This window comes from Tauraco erythrolophus, chromosome 27, assembly GCF_009769465.1.
Source record: "Tauraco erythrolophus isolate bTauEry1 chromosome 27, bTauEry1.pri, whole genome shotgun sequence".
Taxonomy (NCBI): domain Eukaryota; kingdom Metazoa; phylum Chordata; class Aves; order Musophagiformes; family Musophagidae; genus Tauraco; species Tauraco erythrolophus.
Window position 1 is genome coordinate 2,446,430 of NC_141491.1, and position 20,219 is coordinate 2,466,648.

The following is a 20,219-nucleotide window of genomic DNA, read 5'->3' on the forward strand; positions in this document are numbered from 1 at the left end:
AGCCAAGGGTCGGGATAGCCTCTCTGCAGCATGTCTTCCAAGCCAGAGCAGAAGGAGAGCCACCAGGCCAATGGGGCTGTGCTACCTATTGTGCCCGTGGACTGTCTCACGAGTCCGGACCGGGGGCAGCTGGTGGAGCCCTCAGAGTTCCTGGGACCTGACGGTGATGGAGTAGAAGTGGTGGTGTTGGAGTCCCGTGCCAATGCTAAAGGGGTGCGAGAAGAAGATGCCCTGCTGGAAAATGGCAGCCAGAGCAATGAAAGCGATGACACCAGCACAGACCGAGGTCCTGAGCCAGCCTCACCCCTTAAGGAGACCTCCTTTTCCATCGGGCTGCAAGTCCTCTTTCCGTTCCTCCTGGCAGGCTTTGGAACAGTTGCTGCTGGAATGGTGCTGGACATTGTGCAGGTAGGACTGATACTTCCCTGGCATGGCGCTGAATCCTGTCTCTGTAGACCATGGCTTGATCCCAAGCCAAGAGGGACTCGAATGTCAAGGCTCGTTCAGCAGATAGGTCTCCTCCCCTCGCTACTTTGTATGCTGGTTGGGGTAGGGGGAGACGGGGGGGACCTCAGTGATGTCTGGAGTGAGAAGAGGAGGGGCTGCGGGCACCCCTGCACTGCAGCTGCCCTAGTTGGCTCAGAGGAGGTTACAGCTGGCACATGTGCAGCCAAAGCACCTGCCTGGGAACTGAGACCACTCTGTGCATTGCAGATTGAAATAGAGGATTCTCCTGATGGTGGCTGTAGGCATCCGAGCTCCAGTCACCAGTTCCACAGGCCCTGTGTCCTTTTCCATCTCAGATGTTTGCTGTGCTGTTCGGGCATGCTGGGCTCGTGCCAGCCAGGTTAATAATTCGCCTGTCGCAGGTGGTGGGGGGCACTTGCATGGAGACTCGCTCTGAAGGTTGGCTGCGTGGCCCTTATGCTGCCTTCTCATGCTCTTGAAGTGGTCAGGGGTGACTGGGCTAACAGGGTGGTTCCTCCTGAGCCATGCATGGATGGGATCCTTAGGAGAGGCCAGCCAGAGGGCTAGCTGATACCCCTGCTGAAAACTGATGTGTTACCAGACGTGGTATCTTGTTAGGTCTCTTGTGACAGGAGACACTGCGAGAAGCCGACAGCCGTGCAGCTTGCTTAGGTTTTATGTAGGAAGTGTGACTTCATGGACTCTGGCTCCTGCGCCGGTCTCTAGCACAGGTTCTCCAAGTGTGTGTCTCTGGCAGCAGATCAGCTACTTCACCTCTTCTCCTCTGCTCTGACACACAGGCTGTGCCAAGTGGTCTTGATGCCCAGCCCAGAACAGTGACCGAGGCACAAAACTCAGTCATCTGTGCAGCATAGGTTTGTGAAACTATGTGGATGGAGGAGGTAGCCATTTTGGAGCTGTGGTCAACCAAAAATGGTCTGCTTGAAGCTGCTCTGTTTGCTTAAGTGGAATAAACAAGCCCTTGCGGAGTTGGCATAGGAAGACTCGAATGTCAGTCACTTGTCTGTGTTGCTGGCAGTTACAGTCATCTCCACCCGAGCTGTGTGCCAGTAGGGTAAATCAGGGTTTTTTTTGTATTTGTGGGTGGTCAAGCAGACAACTCCTCTTGCTTTCTTGCCCCTAATGACTATTTTTCTTCATGCCTTTGCATGCTGGTCATCCTTACGGTCTCACTTGATGCAACCTATTGAGAGCTGTGAAGTGACTCAAAACGGGAAAGACTGGCTGTGCTAAATTAATGTGGGAGAGATTTACCAGAATAATTTTCTTGAAAAGAAAGACATTTCAAGCATGTTTCCTTTTGCAAGGTCCCTGTAAACTCATGCATGACTCTCCTGGCGATTTCCCAGACCCAGTGATTTGAAACCAGCCTAAAGTCCTTCCTGGAGAAGGAACAGCCCTCTGGCCAGGGAGGAGCAGGGCAGGGGTGGGATACTGCGGCACACTGCTGTGTTCTCCTGCCTTTTTTTTAAATGGCCATTAGAAATAAAGCTGCATAATTCCTCTGTCCCACAGCAGCTCAGCATGTGGCTATGCAGCTTGTCCTGCCAACTCCTCTAACTCCCTTTAGGTTTGGGATTAAATGAGGCATCTAAATGCCGTAGGGTTGAAAAGGGGGACGGGAAGCATGCGGTCTCGGCTTGCTTGCCTGCAGAGTCTGGGGAGCTGATCTTGATAACTGGCTTCCCAGAGACTCAAAGCCTTGGATGAAAGGAGGAAAGCGTGTGGAGTGGGTAGCTGGTGCGCTGGGGTGGACTGGAGTCCCATTGCTTTGGATGCAGCCATGGTTTGTGATGGATGGAGGGCTCCATACACTCAATTTCCTCTGTTTTGGATAAACGGAGTAATCAGCCAGCTGTAATTGGTCTCCCCACTGTGAAAGCAAGCAACCCTGGCCTTTGGCCATGCTGTCACATTAATATGTCCCTATGAATTTGCCTCTCAGGAGGAGAATTTGCCTCTGCTCCTTTTAGGATTGGAGAGACCTTTGGGTCCGGTGACATGTGAGCACACCAGCTGCTTTTTTGTGTACAGTAGAGGACTATTGGCACAATCACCTCTCCCACCAGAGCCCAGATTGTTGCTTCCCAGACTTGTCAGCTCCCTGGAGGTCCTTTGGATGGGGTGCACAGTATTTTGTACAGAGAAGGGAATTTGCTCGTTTCCCCTGCTTGACCACGCCTGGTGTTAACATCCCTCTGAGGCAATTCGTTGGGGCCAGTGGGGAGTGCCAGCCCTGGAGCTGTAGTTCTCCTGTTAAGGCTGCTTGTTCATTGGCATTTTGGAGGCAGAGCACTGGGAGAAAGTCCAGAGGAGGCCATGAAGATCATTAGAGGTCTGGAGTCCCTCTTCTATGAAGACAGGCTAGGAGAGTTGGGGTTCTTGAGCCTGGAGAAGAGAAGGCTCCAAGGAGACCTTATAGGAGCCTTCCAGCACCTAAAGGAAAAAGGAAAGCAGAACAGGGACTTTTGACAAGGGCGTGTCGTGATAGGACATGGGGCAATGGATTTGAACGGAAAGAGGGTAAATTGAGGTTAGATATAAGAAAGAAATTCTTCACTCTGAGGGTAATGAGGCACTGGAACAGATTGCCCAGAGAAGTTGTGGCTGCCCCATCCCTGGAAGTGTTCAAGGCCAGATTGGATGAGGCTTTGGGCAACCTGGTGCAGTGGAGGGTGTCCCTGCCCATGGCAGGGGGGTTGGAACTGGATGACCTTTGAGGTCCCTTCCAACCCAAACCATTCCATGATTCTGTGTGAAGCAGCAGCACCAAGGCAGTCACAGCTCCGACCTGCAGCACGTCCCTCCCCTCTGAGCTCTCATAAATCCCCATCCCACTATAACCTGAGCAAGCCACGCTGTTACTCATGACTTTTATAAGCCTTAGCTTTGCAAGCGGTGACTAAAAATGGCAGAGACTGAGAAGCAGCTGTTACCCTGGAAATATCTGTTGTCTGCAGGTGCAAAGCTTCTAAAAGGCAGCGAGCCTGGAGGAAACTGCAAAACACCACCTGGGGTTTGATGTTTCTTCCAAAACCTCTGGCAAACTGGGGTCTGATCTTGCCCCTCCAGTGCTGCACAGGAGAGACCAGGATCTGGTGGCTCTGGTATCCGGGTAGATTTGTGTTCAAAGGGACCACGGGCTTAGTAGAAAATGAAGCTGAAATAATTTTAACCTAGATTGCATGTAGCCTCTATGCTTCCCCTCCCCAGAGGGCAGGGAGGAGATGCTGGAGATCAAGTGTTTCCCTTCTAATTCCCTTCCACAGCTCTGCTGAAAGCCAGCCAGGAGCCCCCGTCCCCCCCAGTGCACTGTGTTCGCCTTTGCGTGGAGCAGACTGGACAATCTTGGAGGGTCTTGTGTGCTGTATTAGCCTCCCTCCTCGCCCCTGGAAACAGCTTATTTCTGTGCTTCTCGGAGGGGCTGTTACAGGGCAAAAAGGGATTTTAACAGCTCGATGTCCTGAACTTAAATTCATATTTCCTCTCCTCTTTCTCTTTTTTGTCTTTCCCAAACGGTCTGGCTCCGGTTCTCCCCTTGGAGCCACATCGTGGGCATGTCTCTGCAGGCAACTTTCTTCTCTGCAGGAGCCAGGGAGGCCCTTGAGACGTGCTAAATGCCCGTAGACTGGCGTTGTATAACATCTAATATTAAGAAAGTTGGCAGGAGCCCATGGGTCCTGCTCTTTGCAGTGAGCAAGCTGCTGATGTCTGCAGAAATCTCCTTGTTTTCCTTCCCTGAAGATGGCTTTTATTCTTTTCTCCAGGAACACCCCTGTCTTGCTCAGGGAGCTGCTTTAGCAGGCTCCAGTTACAGCGGCCTCTGGCACCAGCTTGCACCACAGCCTCCCTTGAAGGTTAATTTACAAGGCAGGGTTGGGATAAGGTGAGGGAGGGCTACGAACTTGTGCTGACTATTGCCTGATCCTGCCTCTGTGATCTCTGGAGGCAGAAGGAGCCAGGAAACTTTTGCACAGCACTTCCAGCCTGCAGTCTGACTAATAACGATATTCCTTTCATTAGGTGGTTCTGGTGACACCCAGCTCGTCTTGCGGGGAAGTGGGAGCGTGTTGCTTGCTGATCGAATTCCAGATACTGCTAAGGGAAGTCATAGCAAAGGATTGACTGGTACAGCAAGCAGCAGAATAATCATAATGCCTGCCTAAAAATAGACTGAGGAGAGCCAAGCTTGCCTGTTCCTAGTTGTGACCTTAAAGGAAGTACAGCTGAACGTGCTGCTGTGTCAGATGAATTATTTCAGACCGATTCTCCCTCCTGCCTCTCCTACCCTGCTCAAATGAACTCAGATGTCCCCCTGCCCTGGGAGCTGTGCAGCACCGTACCCGTTCAGAGCACGTCTGGCTGCGGTGGACAGGTCTCCCAAGTCAGGAGCTCAGCTTAATTGTGCAGGGGGTGCTTGGAGCAGGGGCCACAGGGACCACGGTGAAGTCCTGAGGCTCTGCCCATCACAGTAGCTGGGAGAGGACTGGTCACTGCATGAGAGTCTGGAGTCAGGGTATCCTCGGGAGCCTTGTCCTCGGGCAGAGAGAGGGTTGTGCCTGTGCCTGAAATAGCTGAGCTGCTTTCATCTGTGCACCTGGGAGCTGGAGAGCATGGTGAGCGTGTCTTACCAAGCTGTCAGAAACATTAAGGGAGTTTTTATTGACTGGAAAACAGTTTTTTCCCTTTGAGGGAAAAATGGTCCCAGTTCATCCATCTCAAGCACTTACCTGCCCGCTGCGATCACAGTTTTCTCTCAAATGGTTTTTCAAGTGAGTGCAGCATTGCAAAGGGCCTGGCAGGAAACTGGGGTCTGTTGGCGCGGTGGTGAAGGTAAAACAGCACAAAGGATGGAAAAATAAACAAAAATAGCTGAAGTCCTTCCCCACAGGAAGGTGTTAGTCATGCAGGTAGAGTGACTTGTATTTGCTGTAAGGTGTTGGCCGATAGTGTTCCTTGTCTAGAAGAAGTACGTGTCCTGCCCCGGGGAGTGCTGCCAGAGATGGAGCCTGCTGCAGGGGACGTTTGCAGGAAGAAAGCTGCGTGAGCTGGGACCCCTAACGTGTTCAGCGCAGCAGCCAGCTGTTGAGAGTGCGATTCCAGCTGTGCTCGGTGTCCTTTAAGGAGTATGGCAGTCAGGCAGTGTGGGAAGTGGGAGTTATTTTGGACACAGGGCCTTCTTGCAAAACATTCGTGAAAAGAAAGAATCGGGCAGTGAGGTTTTTGGAGCTTGCAGGATTTTTTTAAAATGCGGTTGTGAGATTTTTTTTGGGGGGTGGTTTTGTGTTTTCACAGAAGTCAGCTGCTCTCCTTTAAGACTGCTTACCCTGCAATTACTTTTTTTTTTTTTTCCCCCTAAATAACCATGGCTGCCTGTTCTGCCTCGTGCCCCAGAGAGCTGACTCGACTGTGGAGCCAGAGTAGTTACTACATACCTGAGTAACGTAGGTGGCAGTGGCGGGGGGACACGCATCTCCTGGCTGAGGAAGGGGGAACAGAGACCACAGAGGGCTGCTTTTGGAGCTGGCAGGATCAGGGAGCAGCAATGCCTTGCTCCAAAATGTATTTGTAAGACAGTCGTGTAGGGAATTGCTCTCAGCTGAGACTGACCCAACTCCAGTACTCGATTCTGCCAAAAACTGCAAGTATTGGGCAAAGTCTCTTTGTCTTTCCCTATTTCGGCCTCTGTATGCGCAAACATTTTGTCAGTGGTTAATCTTTGGGGGATTTTTAACTGAAAGTTGCAGGCCGAGATCCGGTTTTTAAGCTCAGCAGGAATATGTGGTCACCACTACATGAGTGTCAGAAACAGTAAAATCACTGCAAAATTCCAAGTGTGGCACCAGAAGGGGAACTGGGTTGTCCGCTCAGGGCCACGTGTGGGCAGTGCCAGTTGCAAAGGCGGGTGAGTGACGCTCAGTCCGAAGCAAAGGTTTCTAACAGCCATGATTAATCTTTAATTGTCTTTTTTTGTTTTAATCTTGCAGCACTGGGACGTTTTCAAATACGTGACCGAGGTGTTTATCTTAGTACCTGCGTTACTGGGCCTGAAGGGGAACCTGGAGATGACCCTGGCATCTCGCCTGTCAACAGCTGTGAGTATGCAGGGAGTTGAAGGAGGGAGCGGGATACCTGGGTTGGGAAGGGGTGAGAAGGAATGTGTGTGTGCGCTGGCTGGGCAGACAAAAATCTCTGTCGGTGACCACAGAAACCAGAGCATGGAGCTGAGCGTGCTGGGAAGGTGTCTTCATCCCACTGGGCTGATCGGATTTGAAGGCTTAATAGTCCTTAAGCTTTGCTGACAGTTCCTGGTGGCTGCCCGTGCACCGGGAGGCACGGTGCATGAGCTGGTGGGGGCACTTGGACTTCTGGAGCGCTTGGATCCAGTTTTCTTCATGAGGAAGCTGGGTGCAGGCACGTTGTCAAAGCAGGCTAAACCAAGCTGGGTTCAGGAGTCCTGGGAGATGGGAGAACCTGGAGGGAATTGTGTGGCAAAGGCTAAAACGGAGCGGACCTCGCAGTGAGAGCTAGCAGGCGGATTGACAGCCTCTTGAAGTTGATGGAGAGGCATGGCTGGGTGTTTCTCTTGCTAGAATTCAGTCTGATTTCTGTGGAACAGTGGGCTCCCTGTGAGAGATGGGGGCAGGCTCTGTTAGCTCCTCAGAATAGTGTTAGTCCAGCTGTAAATGAATTGCTTTGTGTTCACATGTTCCTATAACACAGCAGTCTGTCTCTGTAGCTGAGCGGCACTGGAGAGGACTGACATCCTCTTCTAACGTGGACAATAATACTCCTTCCTTCTGCAAAGCATCTTCTGCTTGAGCGTGACAGCAAGCGACTGCCCGATATTTCTGTGTTTCCCATGATGGGAGTACGTATAGCTTTGAATCTTACGTCTGCAAGGTGTTCTCTGCCTGCTGCCAAGCTGCTAACTCCTCTGGCTCTGTGCTGCGAATTGCTGGAAGAGAGCCCTTGCAGCAAGAGAGCTGCTCGGGAAGTGCTCGCTGAGGGTGGAGAAGTGTCTGCTAAGGATGGAGAACTGTCTGCTAGGTGGTAGCAGCAAGTGTAGCTGGCAGAGAGCTGCTCCTTAGCATGCTCCCATCCTCGCAGCCTTCCCCTTACTGGTTGCCGCAGGAGAAAGCACGGGAGAGTGTTGAAAAAGTCTCTATATCTGTTCTCCATGGTCCTCTCTCGTTCTCCCATCTTGAGCAAGGGGTGATGCCAGCTGTGACTCTTTGCTCCTCAGTAGCTTCCTGTTGGCACCTGAGGCCAGAGGTTTCTGGTGTGCTCCTGGATGGCAGCAGAGCCAATGTTTTGAGCTGCTTATCCAGCCATTGTCACCTGCAGCCTCTCTTGTCCCTCGTGCAAAGCTCTCTGTGTGTACCCTAAGGGATGCTGATCTGATCCGCTGAACCAGTGGCACATGGGTATTGTATTCTGAAGAGTTTGGAGTTGTTCCTGTGGTTCCTGGGGAGCAGGAAGGCAAACAGTGTTTCCCTGGACTAGCCCGTGGCTTGGTCCCTGCACCCCCAGCCCCTACTGACTGTGGGGACCACCTCCTTCTTGGATTCAGCCCCTGCCCTTCGTTGTCTGAAGGAGCCGGGCACTGAGCTGCCCGGGGGATGGCTGTGCCAGCATTACCTGGCAAAAGCTGGGCTGTGGCTGCTTCCCCTTGGTGCCGGTCTCCTCTCTCCAGGCACTGCTGGGGAGGACAAAGCTGCTGGGAGGCTTCGTGCTGCCCCTGGCCCAGCTGTGCTCTGGTGCCAGGGCTGGCAGGGACAGAGGCTGAGCTTTGTTCGCCCCTTCGTTCTGGGAAACAAATCCCTTTGTTTTATTCGCTCCCCATTGTTCGGGTCATGTCAGGATCCTTGCTGTCCCGGACACAGGCCGTTCTCCCTCTTGGCCCTGGCCAGCTTACGCTTTCTGAGCGTGGGCTTGTTGGGGTGAGTGCTTGGCTCTCCTGGGACAAAGGCAGCACTTCTGCGGCCTCCGTTTTCTCCATCCTCTTCCCTCCTGGGGCTGGCATGGAGCAGCATTGGGGCAAGCTTGGCAGAGAAACGAGACTTTTGCATTGCTGTGATTTTTCTGCACGCTTTCCCCTACCTGCTGCATTGGCTGCAGCCTGGTTGGGAGGAAACACGTGCAGAGCACTCGCCCAGCTCGCCTGCCCGTCTGTGCCAAGCAACTGCTGCCCTTGCACCACCTCTGTCTCCTGATGCCTGAGCTGCCAATGGTGGGGTGGCATCAGCCTCATGGGCCAACGCCCAAGCTTTGTCCTCTGCTTTTCTTTGCCCTGGCAGGAAAGACAACTGTGCTCCCCCTACACGAATCCCCTGGCCTCGCACTCTGCCTTCTTGGATCTGTGTGTGGTGGGACAGGACAATCTCTTGGACTTTCCTGCTCTCCTGTTCTTTTTTCCTTGCTCTGTTCTTCCCTCAGCGTGGGGGACCCACGTGCAGGCGTGCAGAGAGAGCTCCCCTCCGACTGGGGCTCCATGGGGTGGGTTTTCTCTCCGCAGGAAAGCAGCCCGGAGTAGTTTCTCAGATTGAGCATTTCTAATTAGTGCTGCATTAAGGCACCTCAGAAATTCCTTTCGCAATTAAGAAGCAAAGCTCTCCCATTAGTTAAAGGATTAAAATCCTGTTGCCAGTGACTACAGCTAGGTTATGTTAATCCCAGCCTAATTGCCATGTGGTTGGAATTTCAAGGTCAGGCTTCATATGGAACTCAAATTCCTGTGCTGGATGTGCTCAGTGCTACTCTGGTCAACTTTTTGTCAGTTTTTCCCCATTCTTTCCTCCTCTCCACTAACCTGACAGGAATGAATTCACTCCGGAGATGGACGCATGTCAGTGCTGGTTGAAATGAGCTGGCGGTTCTCTCAAGTGCATATGCAGCAAGGAGAGCAGAAGGATTAGTTGATCACTGACTCCTTGTTTTTTGCAGAGACCAGCAAGGAAGCCGGAGAGGTAGAAATTGCTGCTGTTTTGTTGTGCAGAAGTTTGACGCTGTCAGCCAGTAGCTCCAACGTGCATTTTCCGCTTCAGATTGCTCGAGCCTCTCCCGTGTTTCCTCTTCATGTTCATCAGCTTCTAATAACACGAGATTCCATATGAGCTTATACCCTCTGCCTGTCCATCCTTCCAACTTCCCATAAAGGCCTAGAAGGTGGTAGGGAAGAGCAGAACCCTTGTGCACTGCAATAACCAGCAACCTGCAGTGATTCTGCTGGGTTATTTTGGGTTGTATGCCAAGGAATTAAAGCAACTTTCCGTCTCTTCTGGTTAGTCTGATTAGCATCTCCCGCAGTTGTGGCGGTGCCAGATGACCCCTGTGCCATGGCTGCTTCCCGCTACTCGGGTCTCCACGTGGCATTAACCTTGTTTACTCAGCTTTTAACCGAAACAGTAGTTCTTGCTGCCAGCTTCCTCTGCCCACGTGATGCTACTCCGGCCTTGGTCCGGATCGGAGCTGGGGCACACGGATAGCTGACCTGAGAGTCTGCGCACCCCTATTTCCCTCTTGGCTGGCTGACCTGAGGGGCAGCATGACCCACCTGGGCCTGAGCCAGTCTTGGCTTGATCACCAGTGGAGGGAATTCAATGAGTAAATAAGCAGCAGTGCGTGACACTGCATGGGGACAAAGTATATCTTGTTGCTTTTGCAAGATTTTCATCAGACGTTCTATTGACGTCGATTCCCCTTTACGCTTCCCTCAAAACCCCCTCTGTGGTGCATCTGGCTCTGCTCCTGCTGCGTAAGAGAGCGCCCGCCCGTTCCTGCAGCTGGGAAGGAAAAGGTGCTGAAGCTGAAACAGGGAGCAGCTTTGGTGTTCTGGAGTACAAGACCGGAGTGACTGTTGGAAGAGGCACTGCAGTTACCCAGGGTGTGTAGCCCAAGTGACATTCACAGAAGTGCATGTCACATACTGGGGTGTTGCTGCGGAGCTGGACCCCAGCTGCACACACACGCACGGACACGCATGCCTTTTCTCTGAATTGCTCTCCCATGAGAGCCGAGGATTTGAAGTCGTTATTCTCTCCTGCTCCTGGCACAAACTTGCATAGCTGGAAGGCAGGAATTTGACTGTTAGCAAATACAAAATGCTGTCAGTCTTTAATGAGGTTGTGATGTTCTCTTGCAGGCTAATATTGGCCAAATGGATACACCCAAAGAGCTCTGGAGGATGATAACAGGGAACATGGCTCTGATACAGGTAAGGCAATGTAAAAGGAGAAGAAAGTGTGAATATTGGTAGTTGATATAATCCAACTCTGAGAATTGTCAGGTTTAAATGCCTGGTTTTTGGTATTGGCAGCTGCTCATCTCACAGTTGTCTTAACGTAACAGTTTCCTCTACATGTGAGACCTGGTGTTTCCCTACTAGAGGCTAATCCACCTGAAACAGTGGTAGCCTGGGTGGTGTTTCCCTCTTCCCTCACCCTGGGACCATTTTGCTCTCTAGTCCTATTGGTGACTGTCTTGTTTTCATTTTCAGGTTCAGGCTACTGTGGTTGGCTTCCTGGCCTCGATCGCAGCAGTGATATTCGGATGGATCCCAGATGGGCACTTCAGCATTGACCATGCTGTCCTGCTTTGTGCCAGCAGCGTGGCTACTGCTTTCATTGCTTCCCTTGTTCTAGGTGAGAGACAGACCCTGCACACCCTTTATGCGCCTCTTCCTAAAATGCTGGGCTCCCCTTGGCCTCATCCTATTTTCTTCCTCTTTTTGGCTATAGGCATGATTATGATCGGGGTCATCATTGGATCCAGGAAGATGGGGATCAATCCTGATAACGTCGCCACACCAATTGCTGCCAGTCTGGGAGATCTCATCACTTTGGCTCTGCTTTCAGGAATCAGCTGGGGCTTGTACAAAGAGCTGGGTGAGGAGCAACAAAAGGCCTTTGTCTCTCCCTGGTCCTTCCACGTGCTGCAGCATCTCCCTTGCAATTCACCCTCTTTCTTTGCCCTTCCTGTTCTCGGGGTATATAGGATGCCTGGCCTGGAAGCTACCTCAGTTAGTGAGACCTAGTCAGAACTGATAAGGGAAGGAAATGGACCTTCTTACTGCCTTGTAGCTGCAGACAGTCTTGGTAGTGATCTGCATACTTCCTTTTTACCAGGTAAAGTGGCAAGGGAGAGGCTGTCCCCTTCCAAGTGCCAGGGGCTTGATTGTGGCTAAAGCAGTGGGAGAAGGCAGCTTTGGATTTCATCTTTTGTCCTGTCAGCACCAGCTGGGGATCCTCAATGCAGAGCTGCAGCTGTAGACTCTAGACTTCCTCCTCCTGCCCCTCCACCTTCCTTCCCTGGCAGCTGGGGTGCAGGGGATGTGACTCAGCCAGGTTCAGCCAAAGGTGAAGCAACACTGGGAGGTCTTGCCCAGGAGTCGGAAGTGGGAATGAGCAGTTGGGATTGAAGAGATCTCGCCCTTCAAGTTTGAAGGGATTGAAGAGACTCTCGCTGATAGAGTCCCTGTGAGTACACCAAGAGAAGGAAATGCCATGTCCCGCAGAGTTGAGGCTGGGCTGGTCTACTTTACCTGCCCTTTTTGGAGTTTCTAATGCCAGAGGTGACAGCAGTTTGTAGGCAGGCTGTGTCCTTAATCTGTTACCTCTGCTTATTTCCCCCTCAGAGAGTAAAGCCTACGTGAACCCTTTGGTATGCGCCTTCTTCATAGCACTGCTGCCCATCTGGATCATCATCGCCAGGAAGAATGCAGCAACTCGGGAGGTGCTGTACTCTGGCTGGGAGCCAGTCATTATTGCAATGGCTATTAGCAGGTAGGAAGGCATGGCAGAGTTCCTCCCCCCAGGCACAGACAGGCAACGCACCTTTTCCCTCAGCCCTTTCGACCTCTTAGGCCCTGGTAGATTCTGGAAAAAGAGGGAACCAAATCTCTTCTGCTTCCGCAGTCCAGACTGCCAGGAAAATGAAAGTTATTTTGTGTTTTCGAGACAAAGACACAGGGTTCTAGGTCCTGAGGCACAGGAGCAATTAAGCACCAGACTGCTGGAATCCAGGGCCTTAGCAATGTCCCAGCTGCTGCCCAGAGAGACTCTGGCATGGCCATGGAGTAAGCCCAGATGCCGTGTAGCAGTCTTCTGCACAGGAGCCCTCTCTGCCCTCTGAAGGGCAGGATCGCTTTCGATTATTGTGCTGCAGTAAGCTGTACGTTAGGGGATTTAGTCTTTGGTTTTGGGCAGCAATGACAAAAGATCCTGCTAAAAGTCTTCTGTTTTCAAATATCGAGGCTTGCAGTCATGTGCAGCAGCTGCAGCCATAGGTGCATGTTTAACAGGCGTATGCGTCACCCTTGGTTCCCTGTTGCAGTGTGTGCACCCCTCAGTGCTTTGGGTGAGTGTTTCCCAACGAGCTTTCAGCTCTGACCTCTTCAATCTTCCCTCTGCAGTGTTGGGGGTTTAATTTTGGACAGAACAGTCTCAGATCCAAACTTTGCTGGGATGGCTGTCTTCACACCGGTTATTAATGGTGAGTTCCTTTCCACTCTGGTACTGCAGCTCTCGGAGACTCTTGGCAGACAGTGGAATTGTGCCTTATTTCAGGCAGATGAAGGAGACTAATTCTCTTTTGATTGTCAGCGAGGCATGGTGGTTAGACCCAAGCTTTACAGCAGCGTGGCTCCCTCTGGTGCCAGCCTTTTGCCAGAGGGCCACTGGCCTGGGAGGCTGTTGCCCAAAAACATGTTTTCCAGGGGTCCAACAAAACAGTCTTCATGTCTTGATTCCTCCTGGCTGGCAGAAGACCCCCATCTTCCAAGATATGTGCCTCATGGCACCTGGTGACATAAGATTTGAATTTGCAACTTAGAGTCAAGAGATCTAATTGCTTCTGGTGTAAAGCTTTGGCCTTTCTGCCTAATGAACCAGGGAGATCCTGGGGGTTTATTACTTTTTTGCAATAAACAGACTTAATTCTGAGCCAGCACATCTTGTGCTAGTGGGTTTCACAGTTTCATTATGCTTAATGAAAAAATAATGGATTTAAACTTCCTGTGTCTGTTTTGGTGGCTGACTCGTCATTTTTTTGTTTCAACGTTTCTTCCAATCAAAGCTGCAGTAATAGAATTGTGTCTGTTTTACTAAGGGGCCTAAGGGGAAACCGTAGAACAGTGTGCTTTGTCTCAGCTCTTTACATCCTGCAAAAGTGGAATTCGGGTCAAAAATAGACTGTCCTACATTATTCCAGCACCTGGCAATTCCAGATCTGCTGGCTGTTGAAAATAGCTCTTTCTCTTTCCCGTCTTTTGAGACATCATCATACTGTTCTCTCCTTATCTGCAGGTGTGGGTGGCAACCTGGTGGCAGTGCAGGCCAGTCGCATCTCCACGTACCTGCACATGAGTGGGATGCCTGGAGAGAGCTCCGAAACAGCCCCTCGCAAGTGCCCCAGCCCTTGCAGCACGTTCTTCAGCTCAGGTAGCCAAGTCAGGTGTTGAAATATTGAGTTGTGCCAGCAGCAGCTGCTGCAGATGGGCAGCTAAACTTGTCTGTGGCAGTCGCTGGAGCACTGTCACAGGAAATGGTGGCTGAACTCTGCTCAGAGGCAGCTGTCGGCTCACGGATGAGGCTGGTCCTCTGGCCTGCCGTGCCCACTGGAGACGGTCAGACCTTGAGCAGAGCCGCTGTGCGAGAGGACGTAGCTCTGCTGGATGAGGAAAGTGTGGTGCAGAACTCCCATACCCTGGCTGTCCACTACTGTAAATCCTCCACCCTCTAAATCTTTTCCAGATGTGTCCGGGATACTGAACCTTGCCTTGAGGCTGCCCGAGCATCTGCTGGGCTTACAGAGCTGCAGTTACAGAAAGCTGCTCGCTTAGGGAGGCTTACTAGCAGCTCTGCTGTTTGTGGCAGTGGTGTGGCAGAGCACAGCCCAGACGTGCGTTCCAGCACAGAGTGCAGGCAGAGGTTATCACCCTCCGAACTTCCTAGAGAGGCTTGATAGCCTGCAGCCTGGGTGCTGGCCCTCTGGGCCAAGGCTGTCCCTGAAGAAGGAGGGGTGAGAGGTCTCCAATGTGGTGGCGACCTGTTAGGAAACTGTTCGCCAGACAAGGTACAGACAGAGCTCTGAGGAAATTCAGTCTTTACGGTAAATTCTTGACAGCTCTGTACTGAGCACTGTCAGAGGTGGGACACGAGTCCTTTGGCAGCTGTGAAAAGCTTTGGCTCTGGGGACAGAATCAAGCTGTCCTACTGAGCTTGGTGCAAAGAGTCCTTGGACATCCTGATGACTGGGTCATCATTCAGCATGCTGCCTTCCCACCTGAATCAACAGTGTGGGGATGAGGGTCCAGTGTGCTGGTCTCTGCTTCTGATTTCACCATGGTTGTGACACCATCTCCCCTGGAGCCCAGGTAGGCTGCAGAGTTGCTGTGTGTTCAAACCTGTCTTAAGCCTGAACTCCATCTTTGTTTCCTTGCAGATGTGAATTCTCGCTCTGCTCGTGTGCTTTTTCTTCTGGTGGTGCCTGGACACTTGGTTTTCCTTTACACCATCAGCTCCATGCAAGGTGGACACACTACGCTCACCCTGATTTTCATAGTCTTCTACATGACAGCTGCACTTCTCCAGGTAAGCCGGAGCCCTTCTGGGTGTTGTAACCCCTCAGGCTGGAATAGGGGGATGCTGCCATGTCATCTGCAGTGGGGACCTGTTCAGCCAGTTAAGTTGTAGCTACGCTGCTGAAGGTGCAGCGGTATACCCTATCCCTAGGTGACAGATTTATGTGCTGGGAAGAGGTATGGTAAGTAGATGGTGTTTGTCAAATGAGCTGGTATCCAGGATGTGGAATTTGCAGGGTCCCTGTGCCTTGTGTGACTTGTCCTGCCCTTTCTCTGCCTCCCCTGCAGAGCAGAGACCTGCCAGCTCTGCGGTGTGGGGCTCCTGGTCTCCTCGCAGGAGCTGTGTGAGCCCACAGTGATGGCTGTTCTGAGGGACATACACAGACCAGGGTACTCATGCTGCAGAAATCCAGGAGTCTGGCTGCCCGTGTTGGGGGGCAGAAGAGACACACCAGTTAGGGATTTTCCTGCTAAGCCCAGCTACGCTCCCCCCAGCTCACCCCTTCCGCTCGTGGAAGCTGTGCCTGCTTTCAGTGTCCCCTCAAACCAACAGCCGAAGCCAGTGTGAGGAAATGAGTCAGAGCATCCATCAGGGGCAGGAGCGGAGAGCTGTCATCCAGGAGGCTAAATTTAGGTTGCAAACTGCTGCTGGGTGCTTGGGCACTTTGGGAGGGGGCTTCCGCCCGCAGCCGCTCTGCAACCAGGGGGAGCTGGCAGCAGAGGGACCACTCGGTGCTGGGTGCTGTGGTCCTGAGCTCTGCTGGGTTGTGGGCAAGACCCTCGCAGCCCTGGAGACACCAGAGGCATTAGCAACAGGCCTGTGGCCACTTCCAGTCCTTGTCCCAGACCTAAGGCTTGAGAGGATCCAGTGCAGATTTCTTCTATTTAAATATTGGTACAAGCCTCTTGCTGCGTTGGAGCAGACGGGGCACAACATCTCACACTGGTAGTTCCAGCTGCTGAGCAGTTGCTCTTTTATTTCTGGAAGCCAGATATTGCTGTGTCTTTCCAAGCATCCTGTGTGCTTCCGAGTCCTATATTTGCTCTGTATCTCTCCAGGCTTATTCTGGTTAGATCTGAAAACTGAGATGCAAAATTTAGACTTTTTGGTGTTTGGGGGCCAGTGTTCTCCCTTCTAAGCCTAAATTTGGTGGTGACATGTGAAGCTGAAGAAGGATAGGGCCGAGGCTGTTAAGGACAGAGGGAATTGGGATGCCCAGGGGCCCACTGAAACTTGCCAAGTTCCTCTTTGTGTGGCACAAGGTGGTCCTGACGTGCCACCAGCTCTGTTCCTTGGTCTGAGGTGGTGCATCTCTGAGCCTGACCTGTCCCACTGGAGTTGCCCCAGCGGATGCTCCGTGAGGGCTGCGACTGCAGCGGTCAGGAGTTGTGGCTGATGTGGCTCTTTTCTCCCTGCCTCCCAGGTTCTCATTCTTCTGTACATTGCTGACTGGATGGTGCACTGGATGTGGGGCAGGGACCTCGATCCTGACAACTTCTCCATCCCATACTTGACAGCACTGGGGGACCTAATTGGAACAGGTCTCCTCGCTCTCAGCTTTCACATCCTCTGGCTCATTGGTGACCGAGACTCCGATGTGGGAGACTAGCTCTCCCTGCTGCCCCCCCTTCTCACAGCTCTCCTTCTCCTTTCCTTTTGTTGTTGTTGTTTGTTTTCCTCCGTCCTTGCTCTCCTTTGCTTCTTCCCCCCGCCCTGTCTCTCTTGAGACTTTATCTTTGATACTGGATTCTCATTATTTTCAATGGGAATTTTATGTGGTTTATATTTCAAGCCAAGTTTGTACAGAAAATAAATCTAGTTTTAGGAAGGACAAAAAAAAAAGTGTAATGAGACAATCACCAAGTGCAATTTCATAGTAGTTATGTCTGAACCAAGGTTACAGTGAAGATACTGATCCATCAGATCACACAGGGAGCCCACTCTGTCCCGGTCACTAGAGGTGAAGGGCTGCTTTTTTCGCTTCATAAGCGTTTTAAATACTGGAGGTAAGGTTCAGATTTATTTTACTGAACAGGCACCTTCTAGCAAAGTACAACCTCATGGATGAGGGCACGGGGTATCTCCTGTCTTCTCTGCCCTGCTGCCCTCCTCCCTTGTGTTCGCTCTCCGAATCCCCCTCCTGTGCCTAGCATCCAAAGCATATGAGTCTGTGGTAGAGCCATGAGCTGAGATGCCGAGGAAGGGTCCTTTATGCCAAAACACCCATTCCTGCGTGCCCAGAAGGAGAGTGAGTGATCCCAGGTTTGCAGACTGCAGAGCCCCGAAACCTGGCTGAGTACTGTTTTCACAGCAGCCTGCTCAGTTCAGTTGACTTTCCTTTCCTGGAGGGGTGCATGGAAAAATAGAACTTATTTCATGCAATGAGATTTTCTTTCAGTTGCTAAGTGCTGCTGATGGGCCCATTGCAGCTGGGAAGAAGCCACCCAGTACCTCTCCCGGTTGAGCCTGAGGCATTTCAAATTTGGGATGACTAGCCTGTCGATGTCTGTTGGAAAAGGACATCCATGTTCAGCTGCTGGATTTCTCTGCATGTGTAGGCACCAGCTGGAAAACAGGTCAGCGGCCACAATCGGATTTCTGCAGCCCTGGTGCTTAGTGCAGCGCTGTACGGGACCGTAGCACAGGCACTCGCCCTTGAGCAGGCATCAGGGTTACAGCCCAGCTTGCAAGTGCTGAGCGAGCTCTGCGAGCGCGCGGTTCTCTGCTGTGCTTCTTTCCCCTCTGCTTTTTGTGCTGATCAGCTCGGTGGTGGCCGAGGTGCCTTGTCTTCTGCTGCTGGTGGGTGTTGGAAGGGCTCTCACGCAGTCTGCAGCGGCGTAAGGAGAGAAGACCTCTTCTGGCTGCGCGACTGAGGCGTTTGTAAATGATCTGAATGCTGTCAGCACTCAATGCTTTTTAGTTTTCCCGTTTGGATATAAATCAATGCAGTGAACCGAGTGCAGTTTGGTGTAAGCAGGTCTTTATTGACTCGGAAACGGCACCCAGTTACACCAAGTTTAAACGATGTGCTCGAGCAGGCAGCGCTGTCGGGCTCGAATGCAGCAGTATAAATGGAGTGTTAGCGTGCGTGGGGTGACAGCTCTTAACATCTGCCAAGGATGGGAAAAACACAGCGTCTCCCATGGAGCCAAATTTCAGTGCTGCACTGCGCAAAGCTTGGGGAGCTGCCAGTGTCTTCCCAAACAGTGGGGGAATGCCCGCAGTATTCAGCTTGGTAGCACCTTCATCCCGATCCTGAAATGACAGCAAAGCTCTCACGTTAGTCCGCTGTGCAGCCCTGGAGTCCTGCAGTCCTGCCCCTGGTCTGGGCACTGCCTGTCCTGCTTATCTGCAGCTCCAGAACATAACCTGAAAGCTGCTGGATTTGTGGTTGTTTGCTTTTCCTCTTGCAGAGGAAGTGTGTTCCTCACAGCAGAACATGGTCATCCTTGATTGGCCTCATTTCCTCCTTTTAGGCTAACTTGTCTCTTTCTCATACAACCCAACACTTGTCTCCTTTTGGCTTTCCGTCCCAGCAACGCTGGGGATCTCTGCTCAGCTGGAAAATGGTGCAATGTGGTGTGGGAACACTGATCTTCATCTGAAATAAAGACAGGTTGGAAGATCTCTGTGTTGCTCTGGACAATCCCAGACTAGCTGAGCTCTACAAAGCCCTGCCTAAGGGCAGGCAGTTTTGCGTTCTGGGTGAGGAGCGATTCCTTAGGAACAGTTCTGCCTCCCCCTAGAAAAGAGCTGAGGGCATCCCTCACAGTCCAAGTCAAGACCAAAGTTAGTCTGGGATCGGGCATTGTCCCAACCCAGAGATGTGTTTGCAGAGCTGCTCCTTTCTCTGGAGATGAGCGTGTTGGAAGGGAAGGTCAGGATTAGTGAGAGGGAAACCAGTTCTAGAAAGCCACGGGAGCAGATGTATCCAAACCAAATGGCAGTCAGGCCCTTGCCTGCTCGAGGACCTCTCTGAAGTTGTAGGAGAGCCCTTTCCTGCCCCAGTCAGTGTACACCGAGTTCTCCTTCTACTGCCTAAGCTGTTCATAGTGTTCCAGAGGCAGAAACGGGATCTTTGCCCTGTCCAGCTGCTCACTCTCAGACGCTCAGAAGAGCAGGGGGTGTATTTTTGAGACAACTTTCCCCTTTCCATCTTGCTAATGTAACATCAGCCTCGCTTTCCCCTTCCCCATCTTTGGGGTGGTATCTCTGAACCTCGTGCTCTCCACCCTAGTGACGTGACTTCTCACAGATCTCATTTGGCCAAAGCTTTGTTCAAAAAAACCCACAAACCAAACACCAACACACCCCCCAAAAAAAAAACAAAACAAAACAAAACCAGCAAACCCAGCCCTCACACCCACTGAACTGAAGTCTCAGCCCAGGGACTTCTGGAGTATTCTCTGCTGCTCACCTGATTTCTCTGCCTAATGTTGAGGAATAGATATGAGACTTCCTTCCATTAACACTTAAGCTTTTATATATATATATATATATATATACACATATATGAGAAAATTTTCTGGTCTTTTAGGTGTCACATCACTATTTACTTCCCCAAGATTCCCCAGAGAAAGAATCTCCCATTTGTGGTCTCCTGTAAAATGAAGAGACCCAGAGGTGATGGAGAGCTCTTGTGCTGCTGGGATGGTGGTGTCTGTATGTTTGTATAAGGTCTAAGCTGTACGTGGGGAATAGGTCAGGGAAGAATCTAATTTAAAATTGAAGAATATTGATGGTCAGAAACTTTTCCCCCTGGTTGCACTCAAATGCATGCCTACTATACAGCTGACTGCAAATGAAAAATACTGGTTTACTCTTTTTATTAAAGGAAAAAGACTGTCTTAATTATTTATAGTTCCTATAACTGAATTGACAGATGTCAACTTAACGGATAAATTATATTTGGTTAAATAAAGATGACATTTATTTATGTGGACTGTAGTGTCTTTCCTTCGTATGCCTCTCTTCTTGCTTAAAGGTCTCTCCCATTTTGCAGCTTATTTTAGCTCACACCGAAACTCTTTTGCTACGCAGTGGAATGAGCGTTAAGAAAATCACATAAATTGCTGTGCACAAAGCAAACTGGGATTAGTGTAAATGGCAGGTTACCAGGCTGGCTCCGGCCGTGCCCTTGCTTGGACC

General features: G+C 51.3%; 1 protein-coding gene across 2 annotated transcripts; it reads left to right on the forward strand.

Moving 5' to 3' along the window:
- The first annotated feature begins 30 nt into the window (after positions 1-30).
- Positions 31-16,680, forward strand: SLC41A1 (solute carrier family 41 member 1). 2 transcript variants are annotated; one of them, XM_086627221.1, is made up of 10 exons: positions 31-408; positions 6,477-6,584; positions 10,634-10,705; positions 10,988-11,132; positions 11,229-11,375; positions 12,125-12,272; positions 12,902-12,981; positions 13,794-13,931; positions 14,932-15,080; positions 16,495-16,680. In XM_086627221.1, exons 1-10 carry the CDS (start codon positions 31-33, stop codon positions 16,678-16,680), a joined length of 1,551 nt encoding a protein of 516 aa, XP_086483347.1. The 2 variants fall into 2 exon arrangements, with proteins under 2 accessions (XP_086483347.1, XP_086483348.1); XM_086627222.1 differs by having other exon boundaries at positions 13,794-13,928.
- Positions 16,681-20,219: the final 3,539 nt, after the last annotated feature.